General features: G+C 46.0%; 1 protein-coding gene across 4 annotated transcripts in view; it reads right to left on the bottom strand.

Moving 5' to 3' along the window:
- PDE4B (phosphodiesterase 4B) overlaps nt 1–18409 on the bottom strand; it is a 221099-nt gene that overhangs the window by 78671 nt on the left and 124019 nt on the right. The window contains exon 1 of one of the 4 annotated variants that reach the window (XM_052800446.1): nt 16546–17398. The exons of the other annotated variants lie outside the window; for them this stretch is intronic. Within the exon in view, the coding sequence (XP_052656406.1) occupies nt 16546–16592 (47 nt within the window). The 5' untranslated portion in view covers nt 16593–17398. Of the gene's footprint in view, nt 1–16545; nt 17399–18409 lie in introns of those variants that run through there. 4 annotated transcript variants of the gene reach the window in all.

Raw genomic sequence — 18409 nt, 5'->3', positions numbered from 1 at the left:
TTCCTCGTGATGTCATCCAGCTTCAATGCCCCTGGGGCTTTTGCCAGAGGCGGGAATTGTTGACACGTGTGGGGATTCTTGCTTTACTAGAAGTAGAGATGATTTATAAGAAATCCCTGACTGCACCTCCTCCAGCTGGCTTCAATATCTTTCCCTGGGTGCTTTTACGGTAAAGCTTCTCCAGGGTTCAGCCCGCCCGGGGCTGGCCCCGCTCCCCCCACGCTGCTCCCATCTGGGACAACGCTCACCCGAGGCAAAGCAATGCAAGTTTTCCACGGGTTTATTGAGCTGAGCTGGCCCACTGCAGGGTCACAGGCGAGCAGGTGACACCGAGCCATTGATCCCACAGCTGGACTCCGTACATTGGGTAAGGGGCTTGCATCCGGGATGGCTCCCGAAAGACCAAGAGCTGGGAACTCTGAGACCATCAGGACTGGGACAGACTGCAGCACTTCAGTGGGAAGTTCACCTCACCCAGTATTTAAATCACTCCCACCCAAGCCAACACCCTGTCCCACATAATAGCATGGGAGCAATTACACGGCAGGTCCAGAAATCTGGAAGAAACTTTGTGGGTCCCTGTGTCCAGTCCTCCGCTACCGCAGGCTCTACACCAGACAATCTCCTCCATAAACTTACCAAGCTTTCTCCCGAATACTTGGTTTCTTCAAATTTTGAGCACACCTGCCCAGCTGTTCCAGCAGAGATGCCCCGGGGTGCTGCACACCAGCGGGCATTGCTCCACCACGAGGTCTCACCACCAGCATCTTGGCTGGACCACAGCCACTCGCTGGGCTCACGGCTTGCAATTATCCCCCCCGCGTCAGCACGCTGACTCTCCTCCTCAGCTGTTTGCAGCTAATGAGTTTTCAGCATATAGCTGAAGCTTTTCTCATTAATCCCTACATACAAGACATTACGCTCCATACTGCTGAACTTCACCAAGGCCAGGCAATCCTTCCAGTGCTGTACCACAACGTGCAACAGAGGGTGTACAGAAGATCAAAAGATGGAATCAACACAAACATAGCAATGAAAATACTTCAGAAGAGCAGACATAGGATTTATCCCTGAGAAACCCCATTGCTAGCTTCCTCCAGCCTACGAGCTGTCCTTGCCGTACCACCAATTTCACTGCATTTCCCCTGCAGCTCATTCCTTATCCACCTTACAGCTCTTCTTGCAATCCATACCTCCAGCTTACACCTCACCATGTCATATATGGCACCACTTTGAATGCTTTAAGACAGAAATCTACTGCGTTTACTTGAACTGGAAAAAAAAAAAGAAGTTGTCTAATTAGAAACACCCATTAGAACTGGGAATGATGTACCTAAGACAGACCCATTTCACCACTGCCTTCGTATTTTTAATTAACTTCTCCTTCCAAACTAATTGCTAAACCATCTTTAAACATCTATTCCTATGTTAAGGAAGTGATGAAAATTGAACAGAAATGTCAAAATACAGCATATAATAAAGATTAAAACAAAATTATATATGATCAAGGTAAAAATAATAGACTTACGAAAGATAACTGAACAATAAAATGTGATATAGAGCTTTTCAAGAGCCTTGCTAGCTTGCCCTTTGTACAACTTCTGAAATACTCAGGCCGTGTTGAGTTTATAGTACAGGTCTAAGGAATAGATTATAAATAGAAGGACATCACTTTTTTTCTCTTTCTAAATAGAGATTAAATCTAAGAAATATTTATCTAACTCCTCAGAAAACCCAAAGAGTCGAGCCTCTCAGGAGCAAGCAATTCGGCAATGCACACACTGCAGTTTAACAGACCCGTATTCCTCCGCTTTAAGCTTTTCTGGATGCCAAGGAGCAGGCGCACATTTCCATTAAGCATCACAGCGGAGGACCTGCCGTCCTCACGTGCCGTAGTGCCGGCGCAGCCGACGCCAGCTCCATCGCCTGCACCAGCAGCCGAGTGGAATGGGCGGCGGAATGAAAGTGACTTCCCCGGACACCCACCGAGGGCTGCAGCCTTGCTTCTCTGAGATTAATTATTTTATGATATGTTTATATGAAAATTGCAAACATCTGGGAAATTATTAGGCAACAGCTGAAGGGAGAGCAGGTTTCTCTCATTAGCAGAGAGCTGCATCACGGCTCCTTCTGCCGTTGCGTCAAAGGGGAATTTTGGGGCCAAATTCTGCAGGCTTATTGACTTGGTGCCCTGTTGGCACCCAGCAGACCTGCTGCCTCCGGCTCCCCACAACACTCGTGGCAAGATACAACAGGTTTATTTCTTTGTTTTTTTAATCTGCAGCCTTTGAATCACTGCCAAATATATTCAGTACCAAATACACCAACTCTACAGGGAAACTGCTTCATGCTCCATCTTGTCTCTGGTCAGGTTACGCCAAAATGCCCCGGATCTGCTCCGGTGGGTGACAAAACTGCCAGTAAAATTTTGGTTGGGAAGGTCCCTGTCTACACACCAAAATGAACTTCTTGGATATGCTGTGGCTCAGCTCACAACGGGATTTCAACTGGGGACAAACATGAAAGCATCTTCTGTTCCCATAGGTACCAACAAGAACATGGGCTGCTTTGAAGTCTATCAGAAGGCTTTTTTTTCTCTTTTCAGCTCTAGGCAAAGACAAAAAAAAATAGGCAACTTTCCATGGACAAACTTGTCACCTACCTACAAATAAACAAGCGTACCTCAACATTTCAGGTGGGCAGAAACAGTGGTGGGAATATGACGAACAGTGCAGGGATCAAGATCTTCTGACTCTGATGCTGTACCCTATGCACCAATGTATGATAACATCGGGGCAATTTCCCTGGTGCTCAAGAGCCGCAAGTGAAGCACAAGGATTCAGGCTTAGAAACACGGCAGGGAATCAGAACGTTACCCAAGTGAATTCTGATGTCTTAGTTTCCTTTCCCCTAAAGTCATTGCTAACAGGCTCTGGCTGATGTGACCAGAAACAAGCCAGGTATTCTGTAGAAATAGGTCCAGTTCCAGTAGATGGCACGTGGCTCCTCTTGTCCAGAAAGCTAAGGATAGCTGTTCTCTTGATGCTCGTTAACAATTCCAGATATGTTCCCCAAGAGTGTCACCAGGGAAGGATTTCAGACTCCTTGGTGCTGAGGGCTGGAGAGCATCATGATGTGTGGCACCAGGAGGGCTCAGCAGCCCTCCTGAGCTGCTGAAGTCACCGGGGTGAGCTGGCCCATGCAGAGATGAGTACAGCAGACCCACAGCTAGCGGAGAAGGATTAGTCTGAAAAAAATACCTGAAATTTTAATTCTCAATATATTTTTCGTGATGATTTCCTCTGCTGGTGTAAATGATGATATCTGATGCACTGCTGAATCACGTCTTTGTGGGGGTAAGCGTGAGCCCTGTTTGTACAGTCCCTAGAAATTCAATACAGCTGTGTTGGCATGTGCAGGTAGGAGATGAAGGAGCCATCTGAAAGGGTAAACCGGGGTATCCTGCACCCAGGATATGGGAACATCTAGGCACAGCAATGCTTTGATGGCCTGAGACCTTAAGGAGGTCACCTTCCAGAATAGGTACGGGGTTCCCCCATGATTTCTGGCAATGCAGAACACAGAAACAAATACTGCATATATCTAAAAAGGAACTGTAGAAGCAGGGTGCAAGTTGGTGTAAAACAGCAAGACAAATCAGTGTTCGCACACTGCTAGAAAGGGGTGCACCAGGCTGGGAATGCTGCCCAAGAGCTCCAGACCAGGTCCAAGGGCTGCGTCTGGGGCCAGCAGCATCCCCGCGCTCTCCATGCGAGGCTCCCACGACACCCAGGTCGTGCCAGGGGCCTCTGAGAGGGCTTAACACCCATTTTCCTTTTTTTTTAGGAAAAAGTTCTTGCCAACAACCTGCCTCTCACTTTTGCAGAGTAGTGGTGCTGCTTTTTTTTGGGGTAAACACGCACAGACCAGCACTTGGCAAGGAAGGCTGTTTATGAAAACAAGTACCAACTGGGGGAGGACTTGAGTGGCAGCACACGCTCCCTAAAAGCTTTTGGATCTCCTCATCCCTCTCCGGGGAGAGCCGGTAGTTCGGGGGCGATGAGGACAACTCCTCCAACAGCTACAGATTCAGCCCTTCTCCCACCCAAGAAACAATGAGCCACGGACTCCTACGTGGAATTTCCCCTCCTACCCATTTCCAAGACCAGATGATTCCACCCCAAGTATTTGTTTACAAACTTAGGAAACAGTGAATGATGCGGTAAACAGTTTTGCAAAAAAAGGTGAAGTTTGTGCAACAACGTCTAGAAAGCTGTATTATTGATAAAGTCAAATAAAATGAATATAAACAAGGTAAGATTTAATCTTAGTTCTTCTCGCATTAAGTCATTCTGAGGACTTAATTTTAAAATACAGAAGTGTTCTGAGAATATTTTGTAATTACAAACCAATAAGAGAAATCATCCAGGAGGAATAATTACATAATTTCTAGATGAACTCACTGCTTAGAAGAACTCACAGCTTAGAAGAGCAGTAATAAATAGATCCTCATATCATTACTGTTGCTGTGGCTGATGACTCACCACTGTTACTGGGATCATATCCCAGAATAGTCATGCTCCTCTGTGTACTGCATACAAAATTAGCCATGAGGGACTTACTATTAAATGAAACAGATTTGGGGTTTCAGGATTCATGTGGTCATATCATAAAAACAAAAGCTGTTAAATATTTTACTTGAATGCAGTGAATTTTAGATACCAAACCTGAAGGTATCTGCTCTCCATCAGACAGAATTAGCATCTGCATATACTGACTGCATGGGTTTTCAGGTAACAATTTCCTATCATACCCTTCTCGTTCTGCCAGCATAGGATAGCCCTCTTACACACAGTAACTAAAACATGCCACCTTGAGAGAAAAATACACATGGATTTACAGAAACATAAGGGAACAAGTACAGGTATCTGAGGCAGTTTATCAAAAAGAAAGAGATCATCTGATTAAAATATATGTGCCTTGCCAGCTAAAGTGGAATGGTGTATCAGTTTGATAGAGCTTAATTCAAAATGCATAACAAATGAAACATTAGAAATGTCCTGCTATTAGACTACTCTATTACCCTCCAAGAAACCTGCTAGAAACACCAACAGTTTCCTCTAATAAATACCTAATTACATCATAGAGGCCCTATCTGTGCTTAGGTACCACACCTAAGTGTGGCTGGTTTGCCATTTTCAGTGAATACCAGAAGTCTTTGGGAACTGTAGGGCAGTTCCCCACGTACGCCATGTAAGAGACTGACAGTATGACAGGACTAAGACAGGACTTCCCCCACCCAACTTCACAACCTCATTTCCAAACATGTTCTATTTTTTCACCTTCTGGTATTTATGCACATGCCTAAGTATGCCTGGATCCTTTACCTTCACAACACATTTACTGGAAAGAACATTAGGAACACCCAAAGTTTACTTTTTGGCTGAATAAAACCCTCTCCTTGTGCATTTTTAAATGATCTAGTATGTATTACAAGTGAAAACACTTGTTTTTTCAATCTCCAAGCAACATCCGGTACTCAGCGTACAAGAAAACATTACCAACACGCTACCACCTCAAGGTACTTGCTTCTATCTTTTTTACATGAACTGCACCTTCAGATTTTGCCAGCCACTAATTCTTCAGGCTTTCCTCTTAGGATGTTAGCTGTTTTTATCTTCTTTTGGTTTCTTAAGACAACTCCTATTCCGTCCTCCAAACAAGCACACAAAATTACAGAAAATCTTTACTTGTCTTTGCAGCAATCATGCACCAGCGAGTTAATGGAAGCAGCATCCAGATGTACAACGTTTGCTTTTGAGCAGGCTCCCACTTACACGTTCTCACGAGCATGAGCAAGTCCCTCCCCATCGCGGTGGGGACGCGTCCCCGTCCTCTCCTCTGTCCCCCCCCAAGAGAAAGGCTCTGCCTGCCCCACGTCCAGCACCCCCACGCTCATCTCACTTGCAGCGCAAGCTCCTTCCCAAAAAGCTCCCAGGTAAAGCAGCTTGCTCGTGTTCTTGGAACCAGGGTGGAAAACGCAAAAAAACCACTGAAATGACACATATGGGGTTTTCAAACTAGGTTCAAGGTTCTCTGAGATCACGAAGTCGGTTGAATCAGTGGGCAGCAACACGAAGCACCTTGTCCGTCCCGCTCCTGCAGGTCACCCCGCAGCACACTCCACTGCTGCCTCGTCCTAAATCTGCCTCGTTTGCTGCTTTAAACCCTGAACTCCTAATAACTGCTGTGACTTCCTTGGAAATACGTCAGCCGCTGCCCTAGATATCGAGTCTGCTGTGCCAAACGGTCTTTTCCAGGCTGCACGGTGACTACCAGCTTATTTCTTGTGTTATTCTCAGCATCTTTCAGTTCATCCTCATTTCGCCTTTCCTGCCAGCCTACCCAGAGGACCACCATGCTGCTATCCACCCTTCCCAGCTCCCTCTCCTTCTCTTTGACTAACATGCAGGAAACCATGTATTTATTTGAGGTTTTTTCAGCCTTTAGCCAACAAGAGTTCTGCTCATTTTTCTGCAGATGCTAATTCCTCCAGGCTAGGTAATAACAGGCTCCCTGAAGCAGCCTGTCCTTGTAGGATCTTCCTGATGCTCCCTGGACCACCCACTCACATCTTTAGCTAACAGCCCATTTTCTGGGCATATTATAGCTCTCCCCTTACGGGAGTCAACTTGAATACTCAAAGTTGTATTTCATGCTCGCCTAAAAGCCAAATATATACTGTCTATCAAATTCAGTTCCTCTCCTAATTCTCTTAGTTCTATAAACAAACCCACCAATCACATATGCTGTGTTTTGCTCATGCTTGTGCTTTTGAAAGTGGGCCAAACCATTGAAATCAAAAGAGCTTCTGAGCCAGTGTAGGCAATACAATATATGCTCCTTTAAATGTGGCAAATCTGCTTTTAATAGGCTTTTAACGATGACAGATTTTAATCCTGTGGAAGCAATTGTCTAGACTACTACCTGTGCATTTTTACAAACACACACTGTATTTGCTTTTTCCAGTCCTCTGCTTTTTCTATATTCCTATCCCAAAACTGTGTTACTTAAATCATCAAATGATGCATTCATTCCAGTAGTTTATATTATCGACCCATCATGTTTTATCCATGGCTTCTAAAAATATTTTATAATGGAATCGGGCCCTTTGGATTAATTCAATTCACTGTCGTTTCACTAGCAGACCTACACCTAATGCCTTCATCCAGGAAAACGTATGAATAGATGTCAGGTGCACAAGTCCTCTAGCTTTCAGGGACTAGCTCCTAAAGAAAACCTTAGCATCACTCCTTCACATTGAACAGCAAATCTGGGGGCACAGCATGTGGCATTTAACAGAGGCCCCCCCCGCTCCCTGTCGCAGATGCTGTGCGTGGTCCAGCAGCTCTCTGGAAAGCAAAGGGGGAGGCTGAAGGGAATCTTCTTAATACCAAAGTCCACATCTGACACTTGTATTACAAACACAAGTTTCATGCTGATACATAATCCAGGCAAACACATAAACAGAAAGAAAAAGGAAATACGGGAAGTCTTCCATCAGAAGAGAGGAATCATGAGAGTTTTTATAGTTTCAGAATTATGTTAACCAGTATAGAATTAGCTAGTTTAATTTTTTTGTTGTTACTGCTTACATTAACTCTTAAACTTTATTTGGAGTTAGCACTTACGCACAGTAGGTATAAATACCTCAGAGGGAGGCACACAGCAAAAACTGCTGAAAACTTCCCATTGCAAAAACCAGTGTTCAGCGTGATGCTGCAGCCTCGCCAAGCTTGACTTGCTCGGGATGAAATCTGCCTGGAAAGTTCCTGCAAAAACTATTGAGCTGTTTTCAAGAATAAAATTATGGAAAACATGTTCTGCCCGCAATAACAAATGGTCTGACAGAAGCTGGCTGGAGGTTGCTGGGTTTGATTCTTCTCCTTTCTTTTCCGTTTCAGGCTATTGCTTTAAAGGTTTAATTTTAAACTTGGCAAGAGTGCCCAACCAGTGTTAGTCAGGGATCAGCCTTTCCCCGAGACAAACACAGTTGACTCACTGATGGTCTTTTGAAAGCAAATCTTAGCACACACGCACTAATTGGAGCATTTTAGCACTCGTCTGTTAAGCAGTCCCAAAGGCGACAGGCACAGGAGCCCCAGGTGGGAGCCAGGCAGCTCCTGCCTGCTCGCTGCCCGCAGCACCCAGCCGGTCAGCCGGGGAATCAGACGCTGTCATAAAGCAAACAAAGTGAGAGACTCAGTTAAGAAATAGGTGGCAATATAACTAAGGACTATTATAGCCCACGCACACGGCAGGGTCTTGACCCAGGCTGCTTTGGGCTCTCGCTGCGGGAATATTGCTGCAGCGATGCTGAGCATGTGGGCCGCTGCTCCCTGTGCCATGGCATGGCACGGCACCGGCATCGGCCCTGGCAGCAGGGAATGCAAAAATGGGTCTCAGCGTTTCTAAGAAGTTCTGGGGCTTTTTCCACTCTTGTATCTTAGCAGGCTTAGGAATGCAGATTCTTGTTTCTAAAGCTTTATTGGGATTTCCTTCATAAACCTCTTTTACAGAGGTTAATAACTGGGATAAAGATTTCTTTTAGCTACAAACTTACTGGCATGTAAGGCAATCTCTGGGCAGTTAGCTGTTACAGTGAACAACACAATGAAAAACGGGCTTGAAATCTGGATCCTGCAAAAGGAATGAGTGAAATTTTGGGTTCCTACTGACCTGGGGTTTGTTATATACAAAGAATTCTAGAAGTCAAGTGAGGTTTTTTCTTTAAACACACCCTCCCATAGCTTGTAATTTACAGTTCTGCCATCCTGAGAATAGCTCCACATTACCAATGAACCGGTCTCCTACAATTTGTCCCCTTTGCTGATGGCAAAAATGAAAACGCTATTCCAGGGGCCATGCGACATTCCCCTCCAGTTACTTCTGCTCAAGTTGCTTCTGCACAGAATAAAGCCAGGCACACCCTGTGTAGGAGCACCCTTACCAACACAATGCCCAGAGCAAGACGGACGGATGCTGGGCACTGCCCTCTGCTCCCCCGGTCCAAAGCTCAGCCTAAATTTAACCCTGAGAACTAAACAAAGTATTTTCCCATACGCGGTCCTGTCATTGCTTACATCCTGGTCAGCACTGAGTAACACAGATTTGTAATTAATGGTATTTATTCCTCATGTAGATGAGATTCCTCAGAAGGACTTTTTAAAGGAAATAAGGTGTGATTAAAAACCTTTCTCCCCACATTGCAAAACCAAACCTGTCATCATTATCCAACTCCTATTTCCACTGGTTCTGTCCTGGGAAACTCTGGATTATGGCAGATTTATGTCAGCGTCTGGCTGCCGTCTCGAACCATGCACTGGTCACCCTCCGGTTCGCAGTGAGCCATCTTTGCTTCATAAATTTGAGGGCAACCATATACAAAAGAAAGATCCTGAAGCTTGTAACGCAGAACACAAAAAGATGCCGTTCCGCATAATATAACAATGTCGACAGCATGTTTATTTTTTATGAGTGTTGTAAAATTACATTCTAAACTGTCTGAACTACAGTAAAAAAAGCTGTTTGGTTAACTCCGGAAGAACAGAGAGCATCCATCTGAGCGGAGGTGCCGGTATTTCTCAGCAAGGCAATGTTCTAATGAGCTATGCTTCATTTCAGCTGATCTACCTGACATAGCAGGAGCATCACAGACCTCACGGAACTACAGCTCGTTTCTGCAGACACCCGGCAAAATTATTAAAATGCTACGTGATGGCACTATTCATAATAAGCAGTTTTGGGCAGACTAGGCTGTGTGTAGCAGGTAAGCAGCAGCAGGTCTTCTCCTGCAGCCCCCCCTCCAGCCTCCCCTTTCTCAGCATTTTATAGCCTTTGTTCAATTTATCACAGATGATCCTCAATGCTTCTTATAATTGTAGTTTTCTTTATTAAAATACCAACTAAATAAAGGGTGTGAAAAAAGAATGAAACAGGAAAGGTGTTCCGAGAGAAGAAACCTCATTTTTATTCTTGTGAATTAGCTACCAGTGATGCATCCCTGTAAGTCAATATTGTTCTGGTATGAGAGCTCACACATCCATATTCACACAGCCCACGTCCGACACTGGCCTGAGGACACGGCAGGCAGAGACTTCTCAGAAACGTGACTCTCTTACCGCAAAGCCTTTATTTGCATCTTTAGAATCATTTTGTAATGATGCTGCTGCTTTCTTAAAAGCCATTCTTTACGTTTAGGTACAAAAAGGTTAAAAAAATATATTCTTAAAAAGAGAAGGATCCCTGATGCTCAAAGAAAACCCAGCAGCCCGATCCGCCCACGACTGCTGCGCTAGCAATCAGCCTTTCTGGTTTTTCATTATTTCATTTATGTGCAAGTTTACTAGACATACCGGGCTGGTTTGAAACCTCCCAGTGACGTCAATGGGCCAGCGAAATTAGAGCTCTGCGAGACAGCGGCACCGCACCCAGCCTGCGCGGGTCTGCTGCTCCTCGCAGGGTGACAGCTCAGACAGATACGATCAATCACGCACCCCTGGCACTGCACCAAAGCAGAGCTGCTTCAGCCTTTACAACGGCAAACGCTCCCCATTACTTGGAGAATAATTTTTTTGTTCAGTACAATTGACAATGAAAATGGTATTAAAAACTGCAGATGGCGAGCGTATTGAAGCGCTAAAGCTCTCCACTAAATTCTGGAAGTTTCATTTTTTTGGAAGAAAAAATAAAATTCCAAAGTAACAAAAGTGTTGCTTGGCATATAAAGGGATTTAATAATCATTTAACAGGATATATTCCCCCCCCCCCCCCCCATTACTTGTACGGTTCTGTTGCTTTTTTATGTAGCTCTCACTATAAATTCTGGAAAAGAAAATGACTGCAAGCCTTCAATAGAAGTTTATCTTTTTTAGCTTTTTTTTAAGGAAAGCAAATGAAAATGTGTTAATTCTATCAACCTAACTGTTAAACATGAAAACAAGCTCAGCAAGAAATCAACCCGTGATACCGCTTGATCCGATGAATTACTGCTGCATGCTGTGAAGCCACACGTACTCATCTCGCGGCACCTTCGGTTTATCAAGGAATTGTCCCAATTCATCCAGCCCTTCTTGTCTGAGACATTAAATCCAGCTGCACGAGCACGGTATGGCACAGGACCGCTCTGCACAGCACTTGTCTGAAGAGCCAGACAGCATCTCCTAAGCCACCACAGAGCACGCGATGGGGAGATGCTGGGAAGAACAGGTATCAGCGGTGGAAACGTGGTGGTGGCCAGGACAAGGTCTCAGGATGCGGCTGCAATAGCGGGGAAGTGGGGCGGATCATGTAGAAAAAACTAAAATTATCTTAGCTCTCTGTAGCACAATTAAAACTAATCTCTCAAGCTTATGCACACCGGTGATGAGGGAAGTATAAAAATCAGAGACGCAGAAGCATGCTCAGAGGTTGAAGAGCAGGGAAGCTAATCAGCAGACCTTTGCAAGCCAGTAGAGCACCCAATGGCATCCCCCTTCATTAGGATGAAGACCACTGCCTTCCCCTCTAAAATCATTCAGGGAGAACCTGGACTCATATGAGAAAGTTGGCATGTGGCTTCCTGGTCATCCCTGGATGCCACCTAAATTAAAGGGTATTCACTGCAGACGCACCGAAGCCAGGCTGGGGAATAGCATCTACTGAGCTACCAGGGCAGCTCCTCCATCCAGGCTCACCCCGATCTGTCGATGGGACCCACACAGCATGGGGTGGTTGCATCAAGGACTTAGACCTCTGCATCTTAGACAAGTCAACAAGGAGAAGGAAAAGACTGGAAAAATAACTTCATGTACGTAAGATAGATATACATGAACTTGGCTAAAAAGAGTTTCCCATCCAAATAAAGTTACATAGATTATTTCACTGGAAGTTAAGATAATTAATGTAAATATGATAATGTAAATACAACAAGAGCAGCCTCAAATGCTCTAACTCTTATCTTCTGCCTTGCAAGACCAGCATGAAAATATAGCCAGAAACAACTTGAAAACATACAGCACGAAGAAAAGGGAAAAGGGAAAGGTCACTAAATACCAAGCACCATTCCTCCACCAGAATCCCTCCGTAACCAGCTTTTCAAACAGTGAAAGCAAACGCTGCATTGCTCAGACCCAATTAAATCCCCATTATTTTATTGTTAAAAATCCCGTTTCAGCCAGGCATTGTCTTCGCTGCAGACACATTTCAACAGTGTATTCTTTATGCTTCCTACAGCCATTTGTGAGCACAAGAGAAATATTTGGCCTTCTCTTTCTAAATTGTGCCTACAGATTTCTGAGTTAGAGTTATGTCTCTCAAACCTACCCTCTGCATATAAATCGTTCCTTTGTTGAAGATACTACCTATTTATAGAAGGCTATGGAATTAATACATGAAGACAACCAAAATGTTTTAAGTACATCTAAAGTTACAGCTAAGCCCCACAAAAACAAGAAAACTTGAAGGTAGAGCAGATTTTTACCCACGATATTGGAGAGGATTAACTCCCAGACCAAAACCTGAGTACTTCAAAACTCAGTTTAAAAATCATAGTCAGTATAGATGGTACCACAACATGAAAAACACTTCCAGCCTCATATCCAACTGCAAACATCTCAGCTTGAACCAAGTGAGTTGAAAGAGTTAGTGTCAGGACGGCTGGTTTGCACCCCGTGGTTATCACCCCTATGATAAATACGTTTACGTTTCGGTACTGATACAAAGATATGCCAAGAGCACCTGCCACTCTGACTGCAGTTATCTGCGGGCTGTGGAGCACCTCGAGGAACTCCCAGTGTTCCCAGCCAGAAGCAGAGACCTGGGGTTTCATTCCACCGCTCCATCGTCTCTTGACAGAGTTTCTGCTCCTCCATCAAGGCCAGGTTGGACAGAGCTTTGAGCAACCTGGTCTAGTGGAAGGTGTCCCTGCCCACGGCAGGGGGGTTGGAACTAGATGATCTTTAAGGCCCCTTCCAACCCAAATCCTTCTATGATTCTATTGATCGACACAATGCAGCTGCCGTTCAGTCTCTCCATCACTTGTGCAGGGGACAGACCTGAGTTTTAAAACGTCCCTATGAACAAACGCTGACCATGAAGTTTCCCATTTCTCCACCGTGCATTTACAAGAACAGATAGGCTAGTGTACTCCCAACTGCAGTCAACTATTTCCCATTTCCCCAGAACAACACCTTCCAAAGCCCCAGTCCAGCCAGAGCACCCCTCAGCACAGCGCAAAGCCCTCCCCTCTCCCCCCCGAAAGCAGCAGCGACTGATGCCCCGTATCGTCCACGCATGGATGGGAACCACCAGCTCCTCTCTTGAACTTGGTGGAGAACTCAGTGCTCCAAACCTAAAGGCCATGCGGGCTGGCCCCAGGCTGCACTGTTTAAACAGCTTCTCTGAAACGCATCGTTAGCTTCTGGTTTTAACGAGCCCTTTGCAATATGGAGCAGTTGTTCGTTTACTCACATACCCACCTGTCAGTGAATGGTTACTTGGTTGATTTGTTTATTTTAATTAATACATTTTGGATAGTTCCGGCTAGCGAACAGTTACGCTTCCACCAACCTCTACAATACTTTTTTTTTTTTAAAGTTTAGTTAAAGAGTTTGCTTATGCATGATGGGACAGAGGAAAGGGAAGCTCAGAAAAGGACCAAGAATGCATAAAAGAGGAACAAAATGCCTGAAGATACAGTGCAAATGGCTAACAGTAATCAACAAATCTCATCCCCGATGCATGCTCTGAACACACAACCCGGCAGTTACAAAGGTCATGATTAGCAAGATTCAGTCTGAAGCTGTAACTAGAATATACTTTATTTCCACCTGTGCACAGGTTACGTGGATTCTTACAGGATAACCCCTATCCCCTCCTTTGTAAATCAATATACTGACAGGGCTCCCTTTGAGCTGTACAGTTTTAAATTACATGAAACTCTGCTGATTGATCAAATCGGCTCCGATGGCCCCACTTGTCTGCAGGACCCATCTCTGACAACCCTCCCTCTTAGGATTACGGTCCCGCTGAGCATTTATGTCAGTTCTACACTTCCTAGAGCTACAATTACTTACGTTGCTCTTGCAACTACAGCAATGTATTTCTCCTTTCTGCGACTGAAACACTTTTTTCCGTAACACCCTCTGCTCTGCACAGGCGTTAGCACCGTCCCTAACTAATGCACACAGTCTCTCCTCTTCACTGCATTTGCAATTCTGGCAAATCGATTAACACTTCCCACCCCTTTCCTCCTGATCCAATATTCCTCTGTCTTAAACTACTAGGGTTTCTTCTCAAGAGGAACTTGTAAAATTCAACCAACAACTCCCCCTGCCAAAACGTCAAGGGGAAGCCATGGTAATAATTCCAAGATAGGTCTAATACGGGCTCTGCTAATGCACAGCAACACCTGCTGCTGCGTCAGGCGCAGCCGCATGGTTCCTCACTTATCTCCGTCCTTCAGATCTGGCACGTCGCTGAGTGCTGGCAGCAAAGGCACATCTTCCTTCCTGAGCTCGCCCGGCCTGATCTGCCGGCACCGGACCACATCCCCCATGGCCGGGTGCCTTCGGAGCTTGCTCGCACACAAAAAAAGTTTTGCAGGGGCAATGTTATGCAGATTTTGACGCTCCCGTGGCCGCTGCTTGTCGAGATCCTGCTAGGATCTTCAACACGCACGCCTGGATAGCACATCTGAACTCTCCTCTACCGCTGCAGACAAATGGGCACGTACGGAGAAAGGAAAGCTGAAGTATTTTGGTACAAAGATGCCGGATGCCGGTAACGTGCTTGTCTGAAACTATGAGACTGTGTGACGCGTTGCACAGCAGTTGTACATCTGACACCTTGATTACATGGTCCTTATTCTTCTGCAAGCATTACATCTGCTTGGGGAGTGAATACAGGAGTCAAAGAGAGCGAGAACAGCAAGGTGGCCAGCACAGCCACCCGAACAGCACGTGCTGGACCGCTTCGGCCGGGTAGGGACACGCGCTACCAACACCCTTTGGCCTCCCCAGCACACAGCAGCCGTGTGAACCGGCGAGGTGACACGGGCCACCAGGTCTGTCCGGCAGAAGGACGGGGGGTGTCTGGGCAGCGCCGTGCCACCGCCGTGGCTCCTCCGGGCCGGCGCAGCCGGCGGCGGGAAGGGGAACAACCTCGCCGTCCATCCCACCCCACAGAGCAGTACTTCTCATCTCAGCTATTGATAGATTCATCCACGCCTCTCTGAGTGCGGAAGACACAGCCCTAATGTTTATGCAATGTAATGACAGACGCTGTTGGTTTTTTTAATTAAGAAAACCTCTCACCGACGTGAACCTGTCCTCGGGAAGGGAGCACACACAGCACCTCGCACGGAGAACTCAAGCAACCGGTGGGACCCTCCCTCCTTCCCCTTCTTGCTGCCTCCTTGTTTCTAGGGGCCCCGTTTCTTCCTTTCTTAACGTTTGCTTTAACCAGAGGTCTTCCGATAATACAATAATGCATTTTTCCTCTTCTCTAAATATTTACCTTTCCATTCTCCTGTCCCTGAAACACCACACACGGCCCTTCTTGATGAGCAGACTCTGTGCTCTGGAGAAGGAAAGCTAACTGTGTATCTTTACAGCACCATTTAAACGCTCAGAGCCTTGATATTTTTATTAATATATACAAATACTAAGCTATAGGTTCGTCTCGGAGCCTAATGCAGAGGGAGCCACAGTTAAACGATTATAAGCAATAATAAGATTACATAGAATAAATTCTATGTAAGACCAGAATATCTATGTGTATAGGTAAGACTACAGAATACAGTATTTGAAGTTCTAGAATGTAAAATTCTCTCTATTTTTTGTATTCTTACAAGATGCTGTATAGACTACAGAGAATATCTGCAACTGTAAGTCCATATATATCACACTACCCAATGACCTCATACCTTAACTCCAACCGCGGACCTTTACCTATAAAAAGGAAACCCATTTCGGTGCAGTCTATCAAACACAAACCTGCGGGACATGCCTCTGAAGTTTCCCTCACATCTCCCTCTGCCCTAACACGACCAGATTAGAGCAGAGGCAGCAGCGGCAGCTCCATCTGCTTATTAAAATGCAAGAGTAGTTGACAACAGACTTGAGAAGGTACAGAGGTAACACCATGAAGTCACCCAAGTGGAAAGACATTTTAGTGACTCATTACTTTTTAAAATGAAAATGTATGTTCGTACACATCTTATAACAAAAATAATTAAGCACAATAGAAAATTCTCCATCCTCTTCACACCCCCCCAATTACTAGGCATTGTGAGGGTGCGTTGTGAGATCAAAATCTGATCAGGAAAGACAGAGGAAAAGAAAATATTCAGCAAGCACCGTGACAATCTTACAGCTTGGGGAACACGCATATCCTTATCAATGCTTCCGTTCAGCAGCTGCTTTTTGCAAATGTAAAATCGCACACTTTCAAGCTCTTTTGCCCACCAGAACTGCTCTGATCCGGACAAAACCAAGTAATACTTACCAAATCCACGAATGACGGCGATTAGGTAAAAAATTAATATTTAACATCTTCCAAGATGATACTTGTCTTCTACTGGTCCGAAAATATTCAGTACATTTTCCACTTGTTCCAAACTTCTTTTCTGAAGTTGTATCAGTGGCACGTAGATGTTTCCAGGAGTTTTTATTCTTTGTGATTACATGTCAACTCCCATTGCAGGGTGGATGTCACTTTATATACGAATGCAAATGACTTGGCAATCAAAATGTGAGGGTGCATGTGGAACAGCCTCTACGGACTCCCATATTTCTTCATTTATATCAGAAGAAGAAGAAGAAAAAAAATCTATTTCTGGCAAAGCCCTGACTGCAGTTTCCTGCTCTCATTTGTATAATCCCTTCCAGTGATCCTGAGACAGGGGGCGAAAAAAAAGCAAGCCTTTTCCAAGCTGGAGAAACATCCCCATTTTCCTGTTTATCCTTTCCAGGTCATATCCCTCGTTCATTCACTGCCTTCACAGACGAATCAAAGTTTTCGGACGCTGCAGAAACTCCGCTCCCAGGTCCCTCCTGCGTAACCCGCTCCGCACCACGGACGTGAGGGATGACATTCCCGGGGTGACGGGGTGCAGGCAGCTACGAGGAGGACCCAGGTCCCTGTCCAGGTTAGGGGTTACAGGCAGGAGGGAGCACGCCTCTACAGCAAAAGGCCTGGCTTATCCATCCCACCAAACTAGAAGAAACGGCAAAGCTTTCAGAGGGTTGCAAGCTCCCTGCAAGGGGTCATTCTGCACAAACACGGGCGTGCTCTGCGTTACTGCTGTCACTCAGGGATGGGTCTGTGTTTCTGGACGGCATCCCTAGCTGCCTCTCCAGCCCTCCCTCCCCCTGGCTGGAGAGGTGCTCTGCCTGCAGGAAAATCCTCCCAGCAGCTACGTCCGCAGCTGCAACTTCACCCAGAGCCTTTGAGCGAGAGCAGATTTGCGTGTCTCTGCATAAAATGGAATTTTACAAGATTTACATCTAAATCCCGCCGCTAAACATCAAACCCAGCACAGCTCCCTGGTGCATCGAGACGTCAGGGGGTGGGTGGTGGGAAGACAGCCGCCACGGAGCCGTGCGGGGAGCAGCTCCCGAAAAAAGGGCTTTCTGCAGCAGAGCAGCCCGGGGTTTGGCTGCCAGCCCCCCACCACGCACCCACAGCCGCACCGGGGCTGCCGCTGGCGCTCGGCGAGGCTGCACCTCCGCCGGCATCGGCGCTGGGGACGCAGAGCCGGGGAGGGGATCTAGGGACAAAGGGAGGGCTGGTTAAATAAAGGAGAATATAAAGCGCTTCCAGCAGCAACAGTGTGATGGTTTGGGAACGCTGAAAAGGGGATCTGCCCACGCGTCCCTGCCCAGGGAGCATCTCCGCCCACCCCGACGCGGGGGCAAGGAAGGGGGTTACGCTAATGAGGCTGGAGGGTATGCTGCGCTTCCGTCTGTTTGGGAAACAAGAAGTTCAATGTCAAGAAATGCACAGTTAGGTACAAGCAAATTTTCCGTTTACTGGATTTTTTTTCTCCCAGTGAAGTCTCGAGACATTTCACCTTGACAACCGCAAGCAAGGGATTTTATCATCAGCTGAAATCAAACGCATAAGCAAACATGTCTAAATGGGCTTTCTATAGGTGATGTATAAATGGGCTTTACATTTCATCAGAGTCATAAGTGATGCAGAATGTTCCCTACCCACAGAGAGGAGGGTACCCAAAGCAGCAAGATGGGAGCCCAGCAGCCTGGGGCACTGAGCAGGGGATGGCACCCCACGGCTCGAGGAGTCTCGTCCCTATGCCGAGACCTGAAGCCTGCCAGACCACCCTGCCCATGCGTTGTAAGTCCAAACT

This window comes from Harpia harpyja, chromosome 11 (genome assembly GCF_026419915.1).
Source record: "Harpia harpyja isolate bHarHar1 chromosome 11, bHarHar1 primary haplotype, whole genome shotgun sequence".
Taxonomy (NCBI): domain Eukaryota; kingdom Metazoa; phylum Chordata; class Aves; order Accipitriformes; family Accipitridae; genus Harpia; species Harpia harpyja.
The sequence above is the reverse complement of the archived record's forward strand: the minus strand, read 5'-3'. Positions and strand labels throughout refer to the sequence as shown.